Source organism: Onychostoma macrolepis, chromosome 03 (assembly GCF_012432095.1).
Source record: "Onychostoma macrolepis isolate SWU-2019 chromosome 03, ASM1243209v1, whole genome shotgun sequence".
Lineage (NCBI taxonomy): Eukaryota > Metazoa > Chordata > Actinopteri > Cypriniformes > Cyprinidae > Onychostoma > Onychostoma macrolepis.
Window position 1 is genome coordinate 29038102 of NC_081157.1, and position 20889 is coordinate 29058990.

The 20889-nt window shown below is 36.8% G+C and overlaps 2 protein-coding genes across 3 annotated transcripts in view; one reads left to right on the forward strand and one right to left on the reverse strand.

Annotated features, from left to right (window-relative positions):
• The window catches only part of ints1 (integrator complex subunit 1), a 29427-nt gene extending 24224 nt beyond the window's left edge, over window positions 1-5203 (reverse strand). The window contains exons 1-4 of the mRNA XM_058768388.1: window positions 5069-5203; window positions 2106-2221; window positions 1593-1683; window positions 1211-1498 (exon numbers count right to left, since the gene is read on the reverse strand). Of these exons, the coding sequence (XP_058624371.1) occupies window positions 1211-1498; window positions 1593-1647 (343 nt within the window). The 5' untranslated portion in view covers window positions 1648-1683; window positions 2106-2221; window positions 5069-5203. The remainder of the gene's footprint in view (window positions 1-1210; window positions 1499-1592; window positions 1684-2105; window positions 2222-5068) is intronic.
• A 16-nt stretch (window positions 5204-5219) lies between these two features.
• Window positions 5220-20871, forward strand: mafk (v-maf avian musculoaponeurotic fibrosarcoma oncogene homolog K). 2 transcript variants are annotated; one of them, XM_058768390.1, is made up of 3 exons: window positions 5220-5362; window positions 15497-15575; window positions 16318-20871. In XM_058768390.1, exons 2-3 carry the CDS (start codon window positions 15531-15533, stop codon window positions 16744-16746), a joined length of 474 nt encoding a protein of 157 aa, XP_058624373.1. In that variant the 5' UTR covers window positions 5220-5362; window positions 15497-15530; the 3' UTR covers window positions 16747-20871. The 2 variants fall into 2 exon arrangements, with proteins under 2 accessions (XP_058624373.1, XP_058624374.1); XM_058768391.1 differs by having other exon boundaries at window positions 5260-5362; window positions 15501-15575.
• Window positions 20872-20889: the final 18 nt, after the last annotated feature.

Consider the following 20889-nt stretch of genomic DNA (forward strand, 5'->3'; position numbering starts at 1 on the left):
AATTCTCACTATTAACTTGTTGCTTTTTAGCATGCCTATTATTAACATATTGGCTTATTATATTAATTATATTACATTATATTAATATTAATATATAATACATTTTAATTTATTTGTATTAGTATTTATAAAGAACATATTCTACAGGACCATATTATACATCCTTAATTACCTAAATTTAACAACTACCTTACTAACTATTAATAAGCAGCAAATTAGGAGTTTATTGAGGCAACAGTTGTAGTTAATGGTTTGTTAGTAGTGAGAATTGGACTTTAAAATAAAGTGTGATCATAACTTCTATTGTTTTTTAAACCTGGTTAAAGGATACTGCTGATGTACTGACAAGCATGTATGTCTATATTTTTAGTTTAAAATATAGCAAAAAATATACATTAACATAATTTCTACTAAAACCTGTAAGTCATGTTTTTAAATATATTTCTAATTACACATTCATAATGAAGTTGAAATTTAGTACATAAAAATATATACTTTAAAAGTAATGTTGAATAACTCTGCATTTAAAATTGTAAACAAGTCATTTACATGTGCTTTAGTATGTTAGCCAGCACATTAAAATAAGTGTACTTCAAAGCATAACAGAAGATTATTAAACAATGAACTTTTTAAAAAAGTAAAACTTAAATTTGACATTAAAAAGTGCAATTAAGTGTAATAAGAAGCACATTAAAGTGGCAATGAAACAGAAGTAGCGACAGATAATTTCTTCCACATTGTGAAATACACCCAAGTATAAAAGTTTATTGGAAAACTAAGAAAATGTAAGTTGGGACTTTGTTCTATGCATTGGATTGTTGATTAGATTGGGAACGTGAGCTTGCACTTCTTTTGATGCAGACAAAAAATACAATTAAGCACACTTTTTTGCAAAAGAGAATACTTGATACTGTTGTTTTATAAATGTAATATTTTGAAACTTTTCATTGTTCTTTAAATATAAACAATAATGAAAAAGCAAAATGTATTTAACTGAAAAATAATTTAAGGCTACATGTCACTCTTTTATTTATTTATATTTTTAAAGTTTGTTTGTTACTTTCTATATTTAGTTTTTGCTGTGGAATCAAAGTTGGTATCAGTAATTATGAATTTCACTGCCATTGGTATCAACTATTAAAATACAGGAATTATAAATCCCTAAATTGGATGAAAGTTTTCTGTGATTAAAAATGCTTACTAATCTCACCTTCAATAGGAACTACAGATGGCTCTTTGATGGAGGGGGATATTGATCTTTTGTCAACAGCAGCCACCTCAGCGAGGCGTGAGAGGGCACTGGGTGGAGTAGAAGAGTGCTTGGGCCGTTTGGAAAGACTGGACAGGCTGGAGGAAGAGGGAAGAGATGAAGACGCCTCTCTCTTGCGGTCTGGGGGCAAACCGGTGGACGCTGGCTTCAAGAGAGCTGGGTTTGCTTTCGGCTCACTGCTCTGACTCTTTGCTCCAAGAGCAATGAAATCTCCAGGAGGTGGGTGACCTGAGGGACGTCACAGGATGATAAAGATGGATTTTGAGGATTATACAGGGTTAAATAATCTATTTCTTTGCCATAACCACAGCTAAAATCTTACCTGATGGTTTGGTGTTACTAGGTCGCCTAATGCTTGTTGGCTTTGGTCGATTCATTTTGACACAATTTCCACAAGTTCCAACTTACTGTAACTGTAAAAGACATAAACACCACAAGCTTTTATTTCTATTATTCAGAACAAACTAAATCTGCATTCAGGTAAAATATACGAGAGGCGCCGTTTGTTGATATATGGCCTAATGTTATTTGGAGCTTATAGCATTAATATAATGTTATACTAAGAAAACTGAGTAATCCCTCATGCTGTGCAGTGTTAATAAAGCGACATTTATTGCCTTTAAGAGCTCTTATTTCAGTGTCTTCTTTACTGTTTACAAGCTGTATCTGGTCTTTTGAGTCTATAAACATTTTGGCAGGTACTGTATCAGCATAAAACATCGAACATTAGCCGAAATGTACTTTTAAAAAAAATACCACCTAGTACTAACAGTAAAATACATTTAATATACTGACACAGTAAGTACATAATATGAAGAGAATATGTGTAAACTACCTTAGTTTCTCAAAGGCGCTGCTACATGATTTGCCGTGTACTGTGTTTCTTCTTCTTCTTCTGCTGCTGCTGCAGTGGGAGAGTCTCCTGAGAGTGCGACAGCGCCATCTACAGCACTGGAACGACACAACCAGCCATCAGAAAAACAAACATTCGTGTAAGAGTAATATTAACTACAGAAAATCAGGATTTTTTTTTTTATATAACACCATTGTCATCTGTGCATTAATATATGCTTATCTTGAATCTTATTGATGAAATTTATTTATTTATTTCATTTTAGGGAAATATCACAGATTTTTCATCCCTGACTATGCTAAACATCCACATAATCATATTGTCGTTCGCTTAAACCACTTCTACTCAAGGTTATTAGATGTCTCTGGGTGGCACTGTTGCTATGAGGCGGACTACAAGGAACAAATGTTTCCAAGAATCTTCACTTTGAAAATGATGTCAGACATGGAAACAGACATTACTGTGCCTGCCAGACAAAAGAAAACAGAACTTTCACCCAGAAAAGAACACCACAGAGAACACACACTGTAAGGTACTCAGCAAAAACAACATGTGCTTGTAATCCGACCTCTGCGGAGAAAATACGCATATGTGCCTGGTTACAGTTGCTGTAAGTATTGTTGAAAACATACTTTTCTGACAGGAACAATGAATGGCTACTTCTGAAAGCCTTCCAGATATGAAATATGCATGCCACTTCTAAAATGTTGCAAGTGGAACAAACCATCCCATGTTTCCCTAAACTGCAAGGCAGATTTGCTGAGTGTTTCAGATGTGATGGACTTGTAAAAGAATATTCCCTAATTAGTAATGTTTTGGCTAAGTCAATATACAAGACTTATTACTTACCCATCTGCCACACCAAACTGCCCACTTGTTATATAAACTGTTTTTCATATTAACCATATTTTTATGATGTCATTGGCACGCTAGTCACTATTCCGAATATAATTCCAGTGTCACAGAAATTTGAAACCTGCAAAAATAATAACATTTTCTGTATTAAAAAAAAAAAAAAAGGATTTTTCCAGGCACTTTTAACTGAAGAAATCATCAGGATTCTTTATAGTCACATAAATGATATTCAACATGGGTAAAGTGCCATAAAGACTAAACATATTTTTATTCTTGGAAGATTAATGCAGGTCTGTCTAATGTTTGGCTTAAGTCGGCAAGATCTTAAGAACTTGAGGATGTGTTTCCACTTAAAAGATTTCTCCTCTTTTTTTTTTTTTTTTTTACATCCACATGGTGGTTTCCCACAAGTCCCACAGGAATCCCACGGGAAACAGAATGGCAGTCCATCACTTCTTTTATGTTATTTGAGCTACATTTGTCTTTTTCTCTTTTGAGGTGTGTGTATAGATGCTTTGCTGCCATAAGAATGCTCCAAAGATCAGGTGTGGGGGTTTTGGTAAAGTGATATTTTTCACCTGTCCATGAGTATTTATAATGGAAAATGATTTTCATGAAACTTTAATTATTATTTTTTTTTAAATTACTTAAAGATATTTTACTTTATATTAAAGATTTCTTAACGATTTTTAGAAATTATAGAGAATAAATACACACACACACACACACACACACACACAGTCTGGTTTGCTATCCTTGTGGGGACTCTCCATAGGCGTAATGGTTTTTCTACTGCACAGACCGTATATTCTATTGCCCTACACCAACCCTACACCTAAACCTACCCCTTACAGGAAACTTTCTGCATTTTTAGATTTTCAAAAAACTTCATTCTGTGTGATTTATTAGCTTGTTTACCTGTGGGGACCTCAATTTAGGTCCCCACCGTGAAACGAGTCCCCATGAGTCTGTGTGTATTCAGGTTTAAGTCCCCACCTGAATAGAAAAACAGGCACACACACACACACACACACAGGCACACACACCACACACCAGATTTGTTAATGTGAACAAAAAGCATGTTTTCAGTTGTCTTACGTTAAAATCCAATACTGATGATACAGATCATAGAATAAATTAAATGCCACCCAGAGTTCTGGGCATGAAAAAATAAAGACGTCAGAAGCCCAAACACTGATATCAAACCCATATGCTTTCTCAGAAAGTGAATGTGTTTGTGTTGAGTCACTCACTGGTAGAGAAAGTGAGAGAATGCTGTAAACAGTAAATTTCATGAACATAAAATAAAATATAAAAACTTAAACTTTTCTATTTCAGCTAGTTGCCAAGGCAACATTCCCTGTTTTCATTACTTTATCTTGATGTATTAAATTAATTAAAAATGAAATGAAATACATTTTAAATATATAAAAAGCTAATAAAAATAACAAAAAACACTCAACAAAATTACTGAAACTTTAACATTAAAATGAAAACAGAAAATATAAAATTGAAAAAATAAAAAAAATCAATTATGCTAAAACACTGCCCCACAGACAACACAATGTTGTGCATACATGATCTACATTGTTCTGTTTCTTCTTCTTCTTCAAAAAACAAACAAACATTGGCTATGTAGATATGCATAAAATTATTCAAATCGTCTAGAATCTCTCTGTCACGTTGACACAGCAGTTCCCTTCCATGTGGAAGCAAATGAGGGGGAGCACAGAAGGCGTTTGCCACTGCTTCGCGTGCTTATTTTCAACAACTGTTAAGCAGAGTCTTTCATGGCAGACAGAGGGCGCATTGGATTCCCTTCACTGACATGTGCGATACAGAATTTTTTGATAAACACTGACGTTACAGAAAGACCAAAAAAAAAAAGAGATACAAATGGGTGTACGAGTTCTCATAACAGTCATGTCATACCACAGCTAGGCTTATATTTTAGGGCACTGACACACAAACTTGACCTTTTGTCAATGTCTAGCTCAAGATCATTCCATCAAGGGCTAAAATAACTTTTCGCTTCTCGTACACATAATTTGACCCACAAATTCTGAATTTCAGCGATAAATACAACAAACCTTCCCAAAGTACTCAGTTGCGTCTATTTCTGGCCTCCACTGGTTTCCCGCCTGACTGACGTCAGCATAAAGTTATTTTCATGAATGGAGGGGGCGGTCACGAGGAGTCGGTGACGCCAGTGCTTGCGGAAGCACGGAGTGGAATGTTGATACATTGTTGTTGTTTTGTAGTTAATTTAGTTCAGGGACACATTTCGCTTCGGTTGCAGGACGCGAGGCGAGGCTCGACCTGTTGATTCCAGGACACTTCTCAGACATTCTGCGCATCCCAGACACAGATTCCCCGTTCACAAGGTACAGTGCGCGAGCTTTTTTGGGAGATTGTTTTGAAATTCCTCTCGAAATTGCTGATGTTCTCACGATGACGGATAAGAATTCAACCTATCCGTAATATTTGTGTAGTCGATCGATGCGTAGCGTAATATATTCTTCTCTAAAATTATAAAGTTCAATAAGGAATTACATTTATTTTAAAGATGAAACATAAGTAGTTGTGTAATAGCTGATATATTTGATTATGAAAACAAAAATGTATCGGTCTGGTATGGACACGTGTTGAAAGTTGCAGCGTGGAATTCAGCCTACAAATGCTTTTTTTGAGGGATTTTATTATTATTATTATTATTTTTTATTTTTTTATATAAACGATCACTTTTATAAACAATACTACTCTCACTGACACTCTTTAATGTTGCGTAAATTGGAAGTTTGCTACATTTTAAACGGAATACTTGAGTGAATCGCATCTTTAACTAAGTAAACAACTGCGTCTTGTAAGTTTTGAAGCAATTTGGCGATACGACTCCAACTTTTGTCGCTTTTCACAGCGGGCATGTTTCAAAAGAATTAATATTACGACACAATAGGAAATAACACGTGGTGGGCATTTAGGAATTCTGGGACAAAGGGCATGTTTGTGTCTGGAGCACTATTGGAAGTTTTGAAGCGATGGAACGATTGTTCTAACGATCCCGAGTCATCCGAGCCGCGCGGAAAGATTCGGTTTTCTTCTCGCGCTCTTTAATCAACACGAGGGTTCAAGAATAGGGTGACGTTATGTCAGATTCTGAGTGCACGCGCACCGCGTGATGAGTATTACTTAAAAGAATGCACTGTATCTTCTAGAAAAGGCTTACTTGCCCTTATGTCTTTGTTAGCGATTTTTCGTTGCGCAGTGCAAAAACAAGTGACAGTTTAAAATATAAACTATCATAATAAAGGAGCATGTGTCACCACCTTCAACGTGGCTACTAAAACCTGTTACACTTTATATGACTTAATAAAACGCTAGCGATTGAATGTTTTCACAATTTTGTACGAGGGGCACATATGGAATGGAATGTATATGAGTTTGTGATGTGTAGGTGATTGGAAATATCTATGAACACACTTGTTTAAGAATGATTGTGTCCACTCTATTCTGGCAGGTTAGCATTAGAGCAACGCCCTCACAGGAAAAATGAGTCATAACTGGATAATGTGATTCATTTCCACAATGGATGATAAAATAGCAGTTCTGAATCAAATTAATGTGATAAAAACCACATCAAAGAGAAGTCCGTTCGTTGTAATTAGAAGAATGCATGTCCTATACTCAAACAGAGTAGTATGTGTTGAACTACATTCAGTGTGTTATGTGACAATTTAAGGACAGTCAGGGTGGGAAATTAACTTTTTTGCCTATTACTCATAGTGGATCATTGAATAAATAAAATAACTGTATATATTTGATATTAAAAAATATGCAAATACCTTATAAATGGACCATTTAGGTTACGTTATTCCACTTTAGTTAGGGTTTTTGTAATTCACCTTTAACCCCACCTTTAAGGTGTTATGTTGTATAGAACTTTGTAAATATTTCACGTCAACTTCAATGTACATTAATAGAAGTGAATCAAGTCAAGTTGATTTATTTGCAGTGCTTTTCATAATGCACATTGTCTCAAAACAGCTTTAAAGAATTTCATAATGTTAATACCTAATTTTCCATTTTTAGGAGTTTAGCGCTAGATGACAGTGTAGTTTACATGTGATGATGATATAAACTATCAAGCAGTTGATATTTGTTTGTATAGTTTATATATTGTGGTATAATGCTAGTGTATTGTGCAGATCAAATTGGATGGACTTATAGTAGTTGTAAGTTAATGCTAATGATTTGTTATGCTGTGATATGGAGGATTATGAGTCTATGAATTTTTTTTTTTTTTTCTTGATGTGTAACAACCACACCAAGTGAATCGTACCAGAAGCACCTCTTAAGATGATTAATTTAGAGTGTTTACATGTAAGGCAAAATCTTTCGGGTGTAAGGAATGGAAATTCACGTGTGGTATATGGAAAGCCCTCGCACAGCATGCATGACGAATCAGGCAAGCACACTGAAAGCATGTCTTTCATCTGTTCTTCAAAATAACTTTGAATGTGTGCATCGCTCTTGTTATATGTAACAGTATTTGGAGACATTCTGTACATCCTCCGCCACAGCGACTGGTAGATGAGCAAAAATATCCACCACTGTGTAAAACAGTATCCGCATTTGGCTGGTGACGGGTGTTGATTTCACCCTGGGGAATATAAGAATATAAAAAGGCCACTATCCACTTGTGAGGGGCTGCTGTGTTCCAATCTGATAATTTGGCTTAGTTTTTCCAGAGTCAGCAGAAGATCAGTTGTTGAGGCTGCTAGATCAGCACCAGGCATTGCCCAGGAAGAGTTCTGAGAGCAGAGCTAAGGGGAAACTGCATTGAGTGTCTGTCATTACACCGAAACAGTTGCTGGGGTCAGATTACATTTGGTTTAAGAGCATATTGCGGAAGAAGGCACAGAGAATAGAGCAAATATTGGGTTCTGTCGTGACCTTTGTCCCATCTTGATCTCTATGGAAAGTCATGGAGGAGGGCAGCCTTGTCGTGTCTCCATATTCATATTGTATGCGGGGTTGTGTGACCTTGTCTGAGAGGTAGTCTGACTCAGAGTTGCTGAGGTATCTGTGGTGATGGCCTCCCACATCTTGTACGTTGTCTACTTGCTGCATTTAGAAACCCAGGGGAAGTGAACTCCACACACTGCACTGTCATGAGACACACACGTGGGATCACTAGAAGGGGGCAGGCACTCAAGTCTTGTCACTAAGCGATGCTCTATGAGTAAACAGTTTACCATCAGTATTATGTTAATCACATGATGTCGATTTTAGTTCACGATTATTGTTGTAGCATCGAGTATCTCACACCTCTAAAGATAGCGTAGTCTAGAATCACTGGAGAAATAAATCCTGTGGTTTAGATGGTGCATTTAGAGAACAGGAACTCTTACAGTACTCTTTGTGGTTAGGACAGTGGGTTTTGAAAGTGAATGAGACAGCGGTAGTTGGTGAGTTAATGACTCAAAATGAAACACAGGGGAACTCCAAACCCACTTCTCACGTCAAGCGCACCCATTGCTTTCTCTCTGAGCGCCATGTCTTGACCTAGGCTGCGACGTTATCACCAGTCATCATGAATCAAAGTCTTATTGATTTGAATGGGTTTCTGAGAGAAATGCAAGGTCACTGTGTTGTCACTTGAAATATTGCAGGTAAATAATGAGCCTGAGTGCGTTTGATCTGGTCATTGCCAGAATTGGGAAATATGTGACGTGTGCCAAATTTTTAGAAGTGTTGGTTTCATACTGTGTGTGTGTGTGTGTGTGTGTGTGTGTTTAATATATGTATATGTATGTATGTGTGTGTGTGTGTGTGTGTGTATAAAAGATGTTTACAAAGTCATAGAATTCATTCATAAATGTCATTACGTTTTGGGGGTGTTTGTACCACTTACTTTTTTTTTATTAACTTAAACTACCCTAGTGAAAAATAAATATACTTAAATGTATTTGACATACATTTATTTCATGCTAAGTATACTACAAATACATTTTCATATTGATGTACTTAATAAAACACCCTGCAATTGTACTTTTAGTATATTAAACTGGTATACTTAAAGTCTGCTAAATTGGAACAACTAATTTTGTACTTAATACACTTTAATTGTGCAGAAGTAGTGCTAAAGTATAATTAAAGATATACGTTGATTGTGCTAAAGTGGAACTATTGCAAGTGTATTTCAGGTACACTTTAATTATCTTGCATTTAAAGACCAATATTATTCAAAGATCATACAATTCTCATCAAAAGTGACATTAAAACACATTTTAGACTTGATATTAAGAAATGTGCATAGTGCACAAGTAGTACTCCAAATAAAGTTTAATTAAAATTTTTATATCAGTAAGTCTTGAGTTATCTGTCAGTAAATATGTTAATAGATTTGAACTATACTTAGTATGAAATAAATGTATTTTAAATATATTACTTTTTTACTTTGGTAGTGTTGCCGTGTCATCAAAAGGTCAAAATATATGACATTTTGATTACACGGCAATGAGTCATGAGGGGTCCTCTCTGTGATATCACTTCTTGTGTTCTTTTTCTTGTATGTTTTAGCAGAAATTTAATTAGAAATATTCTAACAATTTGAAAAATTTTATATCATTTTTATATCATTTAGGCATAAATATTTCATTATATTTTATTTTCTAATAAATAATAATAAAAGATCATTCTAAACTACTTTTCAATTATTTGAAAAAATGTATTTATTAAAACATTTTAAATTATTTCATCCTTTTTAATACCACCCAAATTATCTGGTTGCACTTTATTTTACAGTACATGTATTTACAGTGTACCTACCTGAGAAAGTGCTGGTAATATAAGGTAAGTACATGGCATAGGGATAGGTTCGGGGTTAGTACCTATTTATTACCTAGTTATTGTAATTACTATAATAAATACATAGTATGTACATGAGTAACAGGACTCTAAAATAAAGTGCTACCAATTATCTAATAGAATTTTATTTCAGAAATTTAAAAACATTTACTATAGAACAGGTTATTGTTTTAAAGCCATTGTATGTATAAATTGCCTTTTAATGTTTTTATAAAGTTGTATGCATAAGACAGTAGTAGGAGAATCAGGAAACAATGGCTGCCCACAAGGCTACAACATTTTTAATGTACCGTTGAATAAACAAACAGATCCAGACAAAATAAAAATTAGGGTCATGTTATTGATCCGTGTATTACAGAATCAGACTTTATTGGCCTATGGAGTGTCTAGACCACAAAGCAACACCCTACCCTTTTCTTGTTGCCCTTTTCTAGTTCCTGGATCGGACAGGACTGACTTCACCACGCTGTGGTCAGGTCTGTGGAAGTGCTGTCTGGTACTTATTTCTCAAGAGCTTGAGTAACTGGATGTTTATATGCTTATGATGTGTTGATGCCACATTGCGCAATCCTCCAGCTTGTCCTGTTTGCTGTAGACCATCAGTTAAGCGTAGACGTTTAATGGCATGAGGGTGGAGAACCGATGTTACATCAGATACGAGTTAGGATGAGTGAATGTTGATGGTTAAAACCAAGTTGGTCGTGTCATGGTTTTCCAGTGCAGAACTGTGCTTGTTGTTCTTCACTTATTAACCACGTTGCACTGGCTTCCCTGTCGTACATACTGGGCGGGTTTGTCTTGGTTAGCACATACTTGACATTCCTTTGAATCCCTGCGTCCCCAGCTTTGCTCTCGATACCTCTCCTCCCAATCCGCAGAAAGTTCCGGCGGCCCCGCCAACCGTTCCCAAGGTTCCACGTACTTTTCCTTCCGCCCCTGCGAAACAACAGGATTTTCCAGGAAACGTCAGTTCGGGAGGGTGTGATTCCCTGCCGATCGTCCTCACTCTTACCAGTAAACACCATGACTCACGGCTCTGCTATGCTCTCCATTTCCTTTACATAATATCCCTGCGAATGCGCCGCTGTGGAAAAGAGTGGGCCAGGACCAAAGGAGACGGAGCTCTCCACCTCCCTGTGAAAAACAGAGAGCGGCTCGCTCGCGCAGGAACGTAGCAGCTGGCCGCCAAGCAGAGCGGCCTATCTGTTCGCTGCTTAACTAGTGGAGCAAATGAGGAAAAACAAACAGCAAAGACAAGCCAGGCCTCCATTTATCATGGGAACACAAGCACACATGGCTTTGAAGTGGTGTTTGGCTTTGCCCAAGGCCTTGTCTCAATTCTCTACCTTTCATAAGTGGTCAAAACAAGAGAATCTCACATTCTCATATGTGTTAACATGGCAACGCTGGCGTCAAATTCCATAAGAGGGGAGGTCCTTTGAGGGCTGTTTCTGAGAAAGTTCACAATCTCAAGACTCAAATATGCGGTTACCCAGCCATATTGCTCAGGGAGCCTAGAAAGAACGTCATCCCTGTATCAGCCAAAGCATGCAATACTTTAGCAGACGTTATCCTTGCAGGCCAGAGGTTTAGTCAGTAATAATCCGCCTCGTTGGGTTTATTGGGATCAGATGTCATGTAAGTAATTACTTGAAACGTAAGTTATGTGACGCCAAAGTAGTTTACATCATGGTTTGTAGTTCGTGGAAAATAATTGCGATGTTTGGCGGAGCACGTTGACGCAGGCAATCCTTTCCATTGTAACCTACAACTGCCAAATCATGAGTTAACACTAATGTATAATAAAGGCTGACCCTTGAAGTGTGACAGAAAGGATGTTGACGGGCTTAACACCGTGACCAACGTCCATGTGATGCCAGTGACATGTCTGAACAGCTTCACCTTGTGATTACTGAATACTTTCAGTTCTGCATGCGCCCACATATTACAGCAACACAAATCAGGCATGCTGTTGTGTAAGCACAGCCATATTAATCGGACAAACCAATTATGATTGTTGATGTGAAATAATATGGCAACTCTACCACAGTAATCTGTCTCTGTCAGAGAGGTCTGCAGTTTTGTTATTGTTGTCGGATGATGTAATTGTAGCTTTACCACAATGATGCATAAACAAGCAACTTTAACAATATGGTCTTCTCAACCAAAATGTGGTGCTTGCAGAAACTTGATCTAGTAAGTATTAAGTAGTGAAATTTAGCGACATGTACAGACTTGTTTTATACAATTTTAGTGCACATGTGCAAAAAATTGGGCTTGCTGCTGGGACAGTACTCACAAAAGTTGTTTTTTATTTTGTTTTGTTTATTTAATATTGTTACAGCTTGTGGTTTAGCGATTAGTGCTAAATATTTAAATATGGTAAAATAAATATTTATAATATAGATTACACATTAAATATGTGATTATGTACATTATTAAATTAAATCATAAATTATTTTATTATGAATAATATTACATTTTAGTGATTTGGAAAATGTACACAACTTAAAAATTGTGAACTAATCACATGCATTTATATGCCATTTCCATTTAATTATTTAAGTGTTGTTGCTGTTAGCACACTGCAACAAGTGACACTAAATATAACATGGAGTGAATGTGGATATATTTAGATGATTGTAGTCATGTAATGAAACTATTATGCATAGTCTTAAGTATGCAGTTCTCTGAATGAAAGTAGGGCCCCTTCTCAATGTCACTGTGTGTGGAATGTCTCCGTTATCCTCACTTTACACACTCTTTGTGGCTTCCTTCACAGGGCCTTGTGTTGTAACATGAATTAATTTTTTTGTTTCCTTACCCATGATAAGAAGACTAGTGTTCATATGGACTATCAAATGTTCAGCATCAAAGGTGGTGTTCAGTCCTATAATTTATGTCCAGGAAACTATGAAACCCCGGCTCTGGCCTTGGGACATTTGGGCTTTTCCTCTCTGTGAGGGCTGAGCAGGAAAGAGGGGCCCCCTGTCAGTTCACCCCAGTTCTCAGCACAAATGGAAAGGGGGACCATGTGCTGAAGGAATTTCAAGGAAGTGTGTGTGTGAGAAAGACCTGAAAGCCTGGAGGCCCCATGAATAGAGAGGGAAGCATTTTTTTTAAATGTCATTTCATGGTCCTAGTTGGAAAGAAAGGCAGGGTCTCCCCTGTCACAGCCATTTTAAAATCAGCCATGCTGAGCCAACTTGCTGTCTAGGAAAACTCTTCTTGTCAGAGCTTGTCTTACGTTGTTTGTTGCACAGCTTTAGATGAACATGCATGGCACAGTGCAGATTTGATATTCAGTTAATTGTGATTCAATTAATTATTTCAATGAGTGCCATTGCAGTTTCACTTATGCTCTCATTTTTCAAATATAAAGCGATATTGCATAGTTTTCTGATTGCTGGTTTGATTGTAGCCAAATGAGTTGAGGGGCCCTTAATGTAGCCTTCACATCAAGGGGCCAGATGGTACGAATCAAGCCTTAAGTGATTTTTTTCATGGTGGTATTTGGTTTCAACTGCTCAGTTCATACCCAATATATACTCTTTTGTCCCGTCATAACTGAAACATTTAAACCAGAAACTGATGCACGTCCGGTGTGGTTTACTAAGGCCGAATCAAAAGAATGACTCAGAATTTACCAAACATGCCAAAGGCAGTGAATCTGCTCACTGGTCAAAGATACTTAATGTAACCATTACTAAAGAATTCTCACCAAGACAAAGCAATCACTTAAAATGGTTGAGGTATGCAGAGGGTTGAAGGCCAGATGACTGGACCGGAGAAATAAACTGCGGAAGTTGGAACATGGTCTTTCTGTGCTCCAAAAAATGCGTTCAGAATGGAATCTATGTTTGATATGGAATAAAAGAGTAATAGCCCAAAGGAATAATCATACTTGTGAAATAGTTGCAGGTGAAAGTGTAGTGATTCCACAATGAGTCTTAATGAGTTGCTTATAATATTTCCACTCAAAATTGTGTCACTGGCAACTGGAGTTTTGTGTCAGCATGCTGTGCTAAATATAACAAGCACAGTTAAATAAGGACATGAAACGAGCCAGGAAAGCCTAGTGTAACAGGATCCAGTCTTTCAGCCACAGTTCTAAACCTGATAAAGAACATTGTCTAAAAGCACAAATATAACAGTGACTGTATAAGGGAAACTATTCCCATGTGACTGACAGCCTCCTGGAATGTTCCATTTACTGAACAGAAAAGGACAGATTTGACTTCATTAAAACTTGACATTACATTCAAACAGGTTTCCATGTGTGGTCTATACCACTTTTTATATTTAAAAGAAGTCATAATAATTTGATGGATACAAATATACAGACAGATCACTGAATAGAATGATAGACAGAAACAATAGATGGATGCAAGGACATTCAGATCTCTTAGTAGACAGAAAGTCAGACAGAATGATGGATGGACGGACAGATAAAAAGATTGTTAGGTAGATTGATTGCTATAGTTAGATGAACAGATAGATACCCTGTAAAAAAAAAAAGTTCTAGATAAAAATTAAATGTAAAAAAAACAAAAAAAACAACGATTATTGGAGTATGTTTTATTCCAATGGAAGATGAAAACACTATTTCAGTCTTTCTACTTAAAATTATCATGTTCAATTCAATAGATAGGCTAGATAGATAAGATAGATAAACAGACAGATGTCTATCTATCTATCTATCTATCTATCTATCTTTATTTTTGCATATCAATGCCTATAGGGTGTCACTTTTTTAACACTTTAGTAAAATGTATATTATCCCTATGTGTTATTTTGGTTTATTCACTTCCTACATTGTTTCAACAGTTGTCTAATCTTGTAGAGCAGGGTCAAACTCAGTTCCTGGAGGGCCGCAGCCCTGCAGAGTTTAGTTCCAACACACAAACCATCTAGTTTTCAAATAAGCCTAAATGACATGATTAGCTGGATCAGGTATGTTTAATTAGGGTTGCATCTAAACTGAGTTTGACACCCATGTTGTAGAGGGTCTGTTCGAGTTTTTGGTAGTTTTGAGAGTGGTCCTCCTGTGTGGCAAGCTTATGAATGAAGCTTGTTTACCATTTTTCTGGTCACGTGAGTCCCACACCGTGTCTCCATGGCAGCTATCTTGAACAGAGCTCACGCATTTTGACGCTCCTGAAATGGACCCCGCGGAGCGCGTCTTTTTTATTTATTTATTTTTTCTAATTTGGTTGTGGCGGTTGTCTCGAGGGCATGAGCTCGAACGCACACAGTGGCCTTTTTAAAAATAGCATAGTGGCCAAAATAGCTTTGCATGAACGGCTAAACGGAGAGATCAGACAAAGCCTCATGCCGAGAGCTGACCTGCTTCTATTATTGCACTCTTGCAATGGTCTGGTGAGCTACATCGTGAGAACGCGAGATCAGCAAGTAAACAGGGTAACCCTTGTCTCGCTGATATTGTGCAGAGTTGTAATGACCTCTGCTGGTTGCTATAGGTAACTTCATTTAACTCAGCAGTTTTAATGCAATGTACCTGACATAGGCTCTCTGACTGAGACTGACACGTGCAAACACAAAAAAGTTCCTTAATAGCAAAATCGTTTATATATTTTACATTTATATATATATATATATGTTAATTCCCTTTCTTTTATTTTCTTTAGACAGATTTTTGAGGAGTTCTGACTAGCTGCTTGTATGCAGGGCATGACGACTCATTTTAAAGCGGGCAAAGCTTTAAAGGTAAGAACTTTTCCCTGTGATTCATAGATGTGATATAATTAGTAGCCTATTGATTATCTGAACTATTATTATCTGGAATGTTTATTATCTAAACCTTTAAGAGATAAGAAAATGTATTCTCATCCACCTTATATGGATGCTCCTATGTATTGCACATATTTTGCACCATATTTCTTTGAGTAGTCAGTTTAATAAATGTAATCATTTTTAATCGTTTAGTATATTATTTATGTGTATATACATATATTGTAAAAACAGTATAATTGTGAAATACTTTCATGGTAAAAACAACAGTTTTCTATTCTAATATATTTTAAAGTGTAATTCATTCCTGTGATGTTAAAGCTGAATTTTCAGCATCATTACTCCAGTCTTCAGTGTCACATGATCCTTCAGAAATCATTCTAATGTCCTGATTTGCTGCATGAGAAACATTTCTGATTATTATCAGTGTTAAAATCAGTTATGCTCCTTAATATTTTTGTTAACTTTTTTTTTTAAGGATTCCTTGATTAATAGCAAAGTCTAAAGAACAGACTATTTTTGGAATAGAAATCTTTTGTAACATGATAGTGACCTTTACTGTCACTTTTGATGAATTTAATGCATCCTTCATGAATATGTATTATTGAACTGTAGTATATTTATTATCTGATTAAAAACCTTCTTTTTGTTTCTCTGTTGAATTGCAAGGTGAAAAATGATGGTAATTTGCCGAAACACTCTCTGTTGTGTGGTTCAGGTCAAGAAGGAGGTGGGTGAGAATGCCCCGGCGCTCAGTGACGACGAGCTGGTGGCCATGTCGGTGCGGGAGCTCAACCAGCATCTGCGCGGGTTGACAAAGGAAGACGTGGTCCGGCTGAAGCAGCGACGGCGCACGCTAAAGAACCGGGGTTACGCTGCCAGCTGCCGCATCAAGCGCGTCACACAGAAAGAGGAGCTTGAACGACAAAAAACAGAGCTGCAACAAGAAGTGGACAAACTGGCTCGTGAAAACGCCAGCATGCGACTGGAGCTGGACGCGCTTCGTGCCAAATACGAGGCCCTGCAGTGCTTCGCCCGGACTGTCACCCGCGGGCCTTCTGGTAAGGTGGCCGCCACCAGCGTCATCACTATTGTCAAGTCTGCCAATCACAGCTCTAACTCCGCCCCGTTTTCGGCGCCCTCGTAGTGCTGATTGACAGCACCTGCCCAGCTCCTTCTGGTCCAATCCGGCTCTGAACCTAGACTGGCCTGCAGGCCGCCGCTTGACCCACACTGAGAGGAAGCTCAGTGGTCAGACTGAGGGGAGGGTGGAGGCCTTAATCTGCGCGACTACAACAAGCTGCATCTATTTTTTCACTTCTCTCTCTTTTACACACTCACAAAACACACATACATACAAAAACACATCTATATTGTCTGTGCACTGTGCTATAACCTCCGGCACCGGCAGGGCACATTGCAGCTCTTTCAATTTCACCACAGGCTGAGACTTAGCAGAGCTGAGCACTTGTTAAAGTGTGAGATAGTACTTGACTTAACCTGCCATGGCAGCACTGGTTCGACAGCTATGATGCCCGTGCCTTATTGCATATGCTCCAGAAATGAAAATGAATAATGTATCATTATAGGACGTAATTATTATTCATATTAATATTGTAAACATACACTACCTTTCAAAAGTTTGGGGACAGTACATTTTTCTTCAAAGAAATTAATACTTTTATTCATTAAGGACACATTACATTCTGACCCTGGACCACAAAACCAGTCATAAAGGTCAATTTTTGGAAATTGAGATTTATAGATAATCTGAAAGCTGAATAAATAATATTTCCATTGATGTATGGTTTGTTACAGTGTATTGTTGGCTATTGCTACAAATATACCTGTGCTACATATGACTGCTTTTGTGCTCCAGGGTCACACATTTGATCCACATAATTATCAATGTTGAAAACAGTTGTGCTGATTAATATTTTTAAGAAATGTTTCTTGAGCAGCAAATTAGAATGATTTCTGAAGGATCATGTGACACTGAAGACTGGAGTAATGATGCTGAAAATTCAGCTTTGCATTACAGGAATCAAATTATTTTTTAATTGTAACAATATTCCACTATGTGTTTTTTGTTCAAATAAATGTAGCCTTGGTGAGCAAAAGCATAACAATTATTACCGACCCCAAACTTTTGAACAGGGAACCGTTTATGTGCTGATGTCATCTTACATCATGAAATACGTTGGCATAAACTCATAATACATTACTACCGATCATTGTGAAAGACCAGCGATTCTGATCCTGGTCAAAAATCAGGTGTGACTGACACAGTACAAAGTTGAGAATGATGTTATCGACATCAAGGGCAAATCCTTATCCTGAAGCGTTACATTACTGATAAACAGAGCAAATTATCCAATGGGAAATGAGCCAATCCTCTCTTAGTCAGCAGTTTAAACATAGGAATCCCAAATGGGAAAACAGCACTTATTTAACTGTTGAATTACAGTATAATACTATGAAGCACTTGCAAAGCAGACTGACGTATGTGAATATTCAAGACTGAAATTATAGAGTAACTGAGTTTCTAGAAAAGGGCACTTCATGGAGTTTTTTTTATTGTTGTATTTGTTTTATGAGAGGTTAGTTAGTACTAATATAAAATTAGTTATCCTCAAAGTGTAACGTGTTGATGATAACATCCAAGTGGCACATCTGTGTTGTCAGTTATCTCAAAGATATACCGTTTTTCCTGACCTGTCTCTATACGACACCATAAAATGGTAGGTAATCCATATTGGATATTGTGATAACAGGAGCTGTCTTGGCAAAAAGAAAAAGACGAAAAATACAGTTCAGTTATAACCTGTATATTACAGAACTGAGTTAACAGCCTTAAGCTTAAAAAATAATGTCAAAGTTAAGCTTCCAACTTCGTATAGAAAATTCCGTCCGCTCAGAAAGCATTCCTACTGCTAAGTCACAAAAGGTGCCACTGCCGGTGTTGGTAACCCTGATTCAAATCTATATAAAATGCAAATATTTGATATGTTGACACAGACACTTTGGGTAAGGAGAATCCTGGTGTCCTGAAACCAGCTCAAATGTTCATCCGAAAACATTAACACACCGTCTGTATTTGGTAAAACTAATCTGTCTTTAAACTGAAGCTGGCTGAAATCAGGATTGTCTCTTACCTAAGTGGCTATGACTGTTCGTGTGAGCCCTTCCACCACTGCAGGAAGCATTAGAGGGGTGTTGTGCTGCTGGGAAGCCCACTGTTTGCCCCACGTCTCTGGGGTCCTGTTGTGCTCTTAGCATTTTTATATCTCCACAAGTGTTTTATATGTTTCTTTATCCCCAAAAATAATCTAGATCTGATGTTTCCCATTGTTTATATGTATCCAGGACATGAAATGCCTTCTGAGTGGTGTGATTGTTGTACTTCTTTTTAATTACAGTGGTTTATTTAACTGATTTTAGTTCAGATGTCCAATAGAAGAAAGCCCCACTCTCAATTCCTATGTGTCAGTACATAAACTCAACACACTATTATTTTTTTGGTGAATGGTAGTGTTCAGATGCTATTGTGGATCTTTATTTTAAGAGTGCAGATCTTAAGAACACGTAATTTCAGTATTCCTCATTTATTTGCCATTGTTTTTGGTCCTACAGTCAGCATTTCAAACCTCTGTTGTGAAAGCGTTCTGTGCAGTTCTTTTAAATGTGACCACAGCTCTGGTTGGCAGATCCTCTTTTCTGGACTTATGGGTTTTTAAATTGCTGTCTATACTTTCCCTTTAGGCCACAAAAGCCTTTTAGAGTGAAAACCCAGGAATTTTCCATTCGTCATGTTGTGGCCAATTTTTGTTGTTCCTCTAAGACTTAATACATTACATAATATTAGAATTCATCAGAATTTACTTCCCTTGGTAGGAAGTGCAATGTGTTACTTCTTCTTTATGGAATTACAGTGACAGAGTGTACAAGTATCCTTTTTTTTTTTTTTTTTTTGACAAAACAGCTCTTTCTGTGCTTTACACTGACATCTGGTGGTGATTTGTATTTCTCTATTTTTCAAGATGCTGTGATCAAATGCTGATGACACCAAGAGCTATCATTTCTTGGACTATTGAGGCATTTCTGTTTTGCTTTACTGTGTTCATTTCAGCTGCCACCAAAGGCATAACCCATCTGTGCGCTTTCTTTAAAGTTCACTTCATTTCTATTCTTTTATTAATATTTTTATTGTGAGTTAAATAAAACTACACCCTCTAGTAACTAGATTGTAATGCCCTAATTCAGACTAATAAGAACCGAACACGCCATCACAGAACTATTCTGTAATTTTACAGGGATGCCAGTGTTTTTGGCCAGTTCGTTGTAGTTATTTGTGTAGATTTAATTAGAGTAAAAACAAAATCAGTACTGACAGAGGCATTACAGGTCATCTTGTGACTGAGGCCTGTAGACATTTCCCTATTTTGAAGCAGTTTTGTGCAGTAAACGTTCCTCCTAACACCGTTAGATGGTGAAAATGGTCTTTAAACCAAGTGGGTACTTTTTCTGTCTTTTATTTTAATTATTATTCTATGTATGCTGTATGTTGCCTTTTGGGCTGAATAGGATAAATTATTCTATATTTTACATATGAATATATCTATTTTTCAAAGTATATAATATGTGCTCAGTCAGTCCTTAAAAGCTATTTACCATGAACGCACATAGGAATTTTAACCAATGCTCTTTAAAACACACTTGCCTATAGAAATCTTAGAGAAACTCCATGACGTATAAAGTATGCTGCTCCAAATTATTACTTTATATTTGTCGATGTTAAGATGAAACTGTAAGGTATTGGGGGAAGTAGTCATGTTATTTGTAGTTAAAATAGTGCCTTTAACATTGAGCTTGTCATCATTTAAGTACTGTATGAATGGGTGTGGTTGTTTGTAAAATCTTATTTCCATGTGCAACCACACTGTTTGCCTGTTTGATAGGTCTTGTAGGCGCGATTGTTGGACACCATGAAAGGCAGCAAAAAAATAGGCTTAGATTAATTGTATTCATGATTCTCGTCATTAATCTGCTTGTATCACATTGATCTTTGATATTTATTTTGTTTTTGTTTTTTACTTTCAACATCTAAATTATTTTATTTACATTCTTCTGTTTTCTTTTTAATGAACTACCCTCATGTACAAATGAAATCATTCATTTTTTCCATTCTGGCTAAATTTGAGGTGGTAAATTATTCCTGTACAAAGTCTGCAGTGTTTGTTTTGTACTTTTAAATAAAGCTTTTCTCATGTAACCTTGTTTGATTCACAAG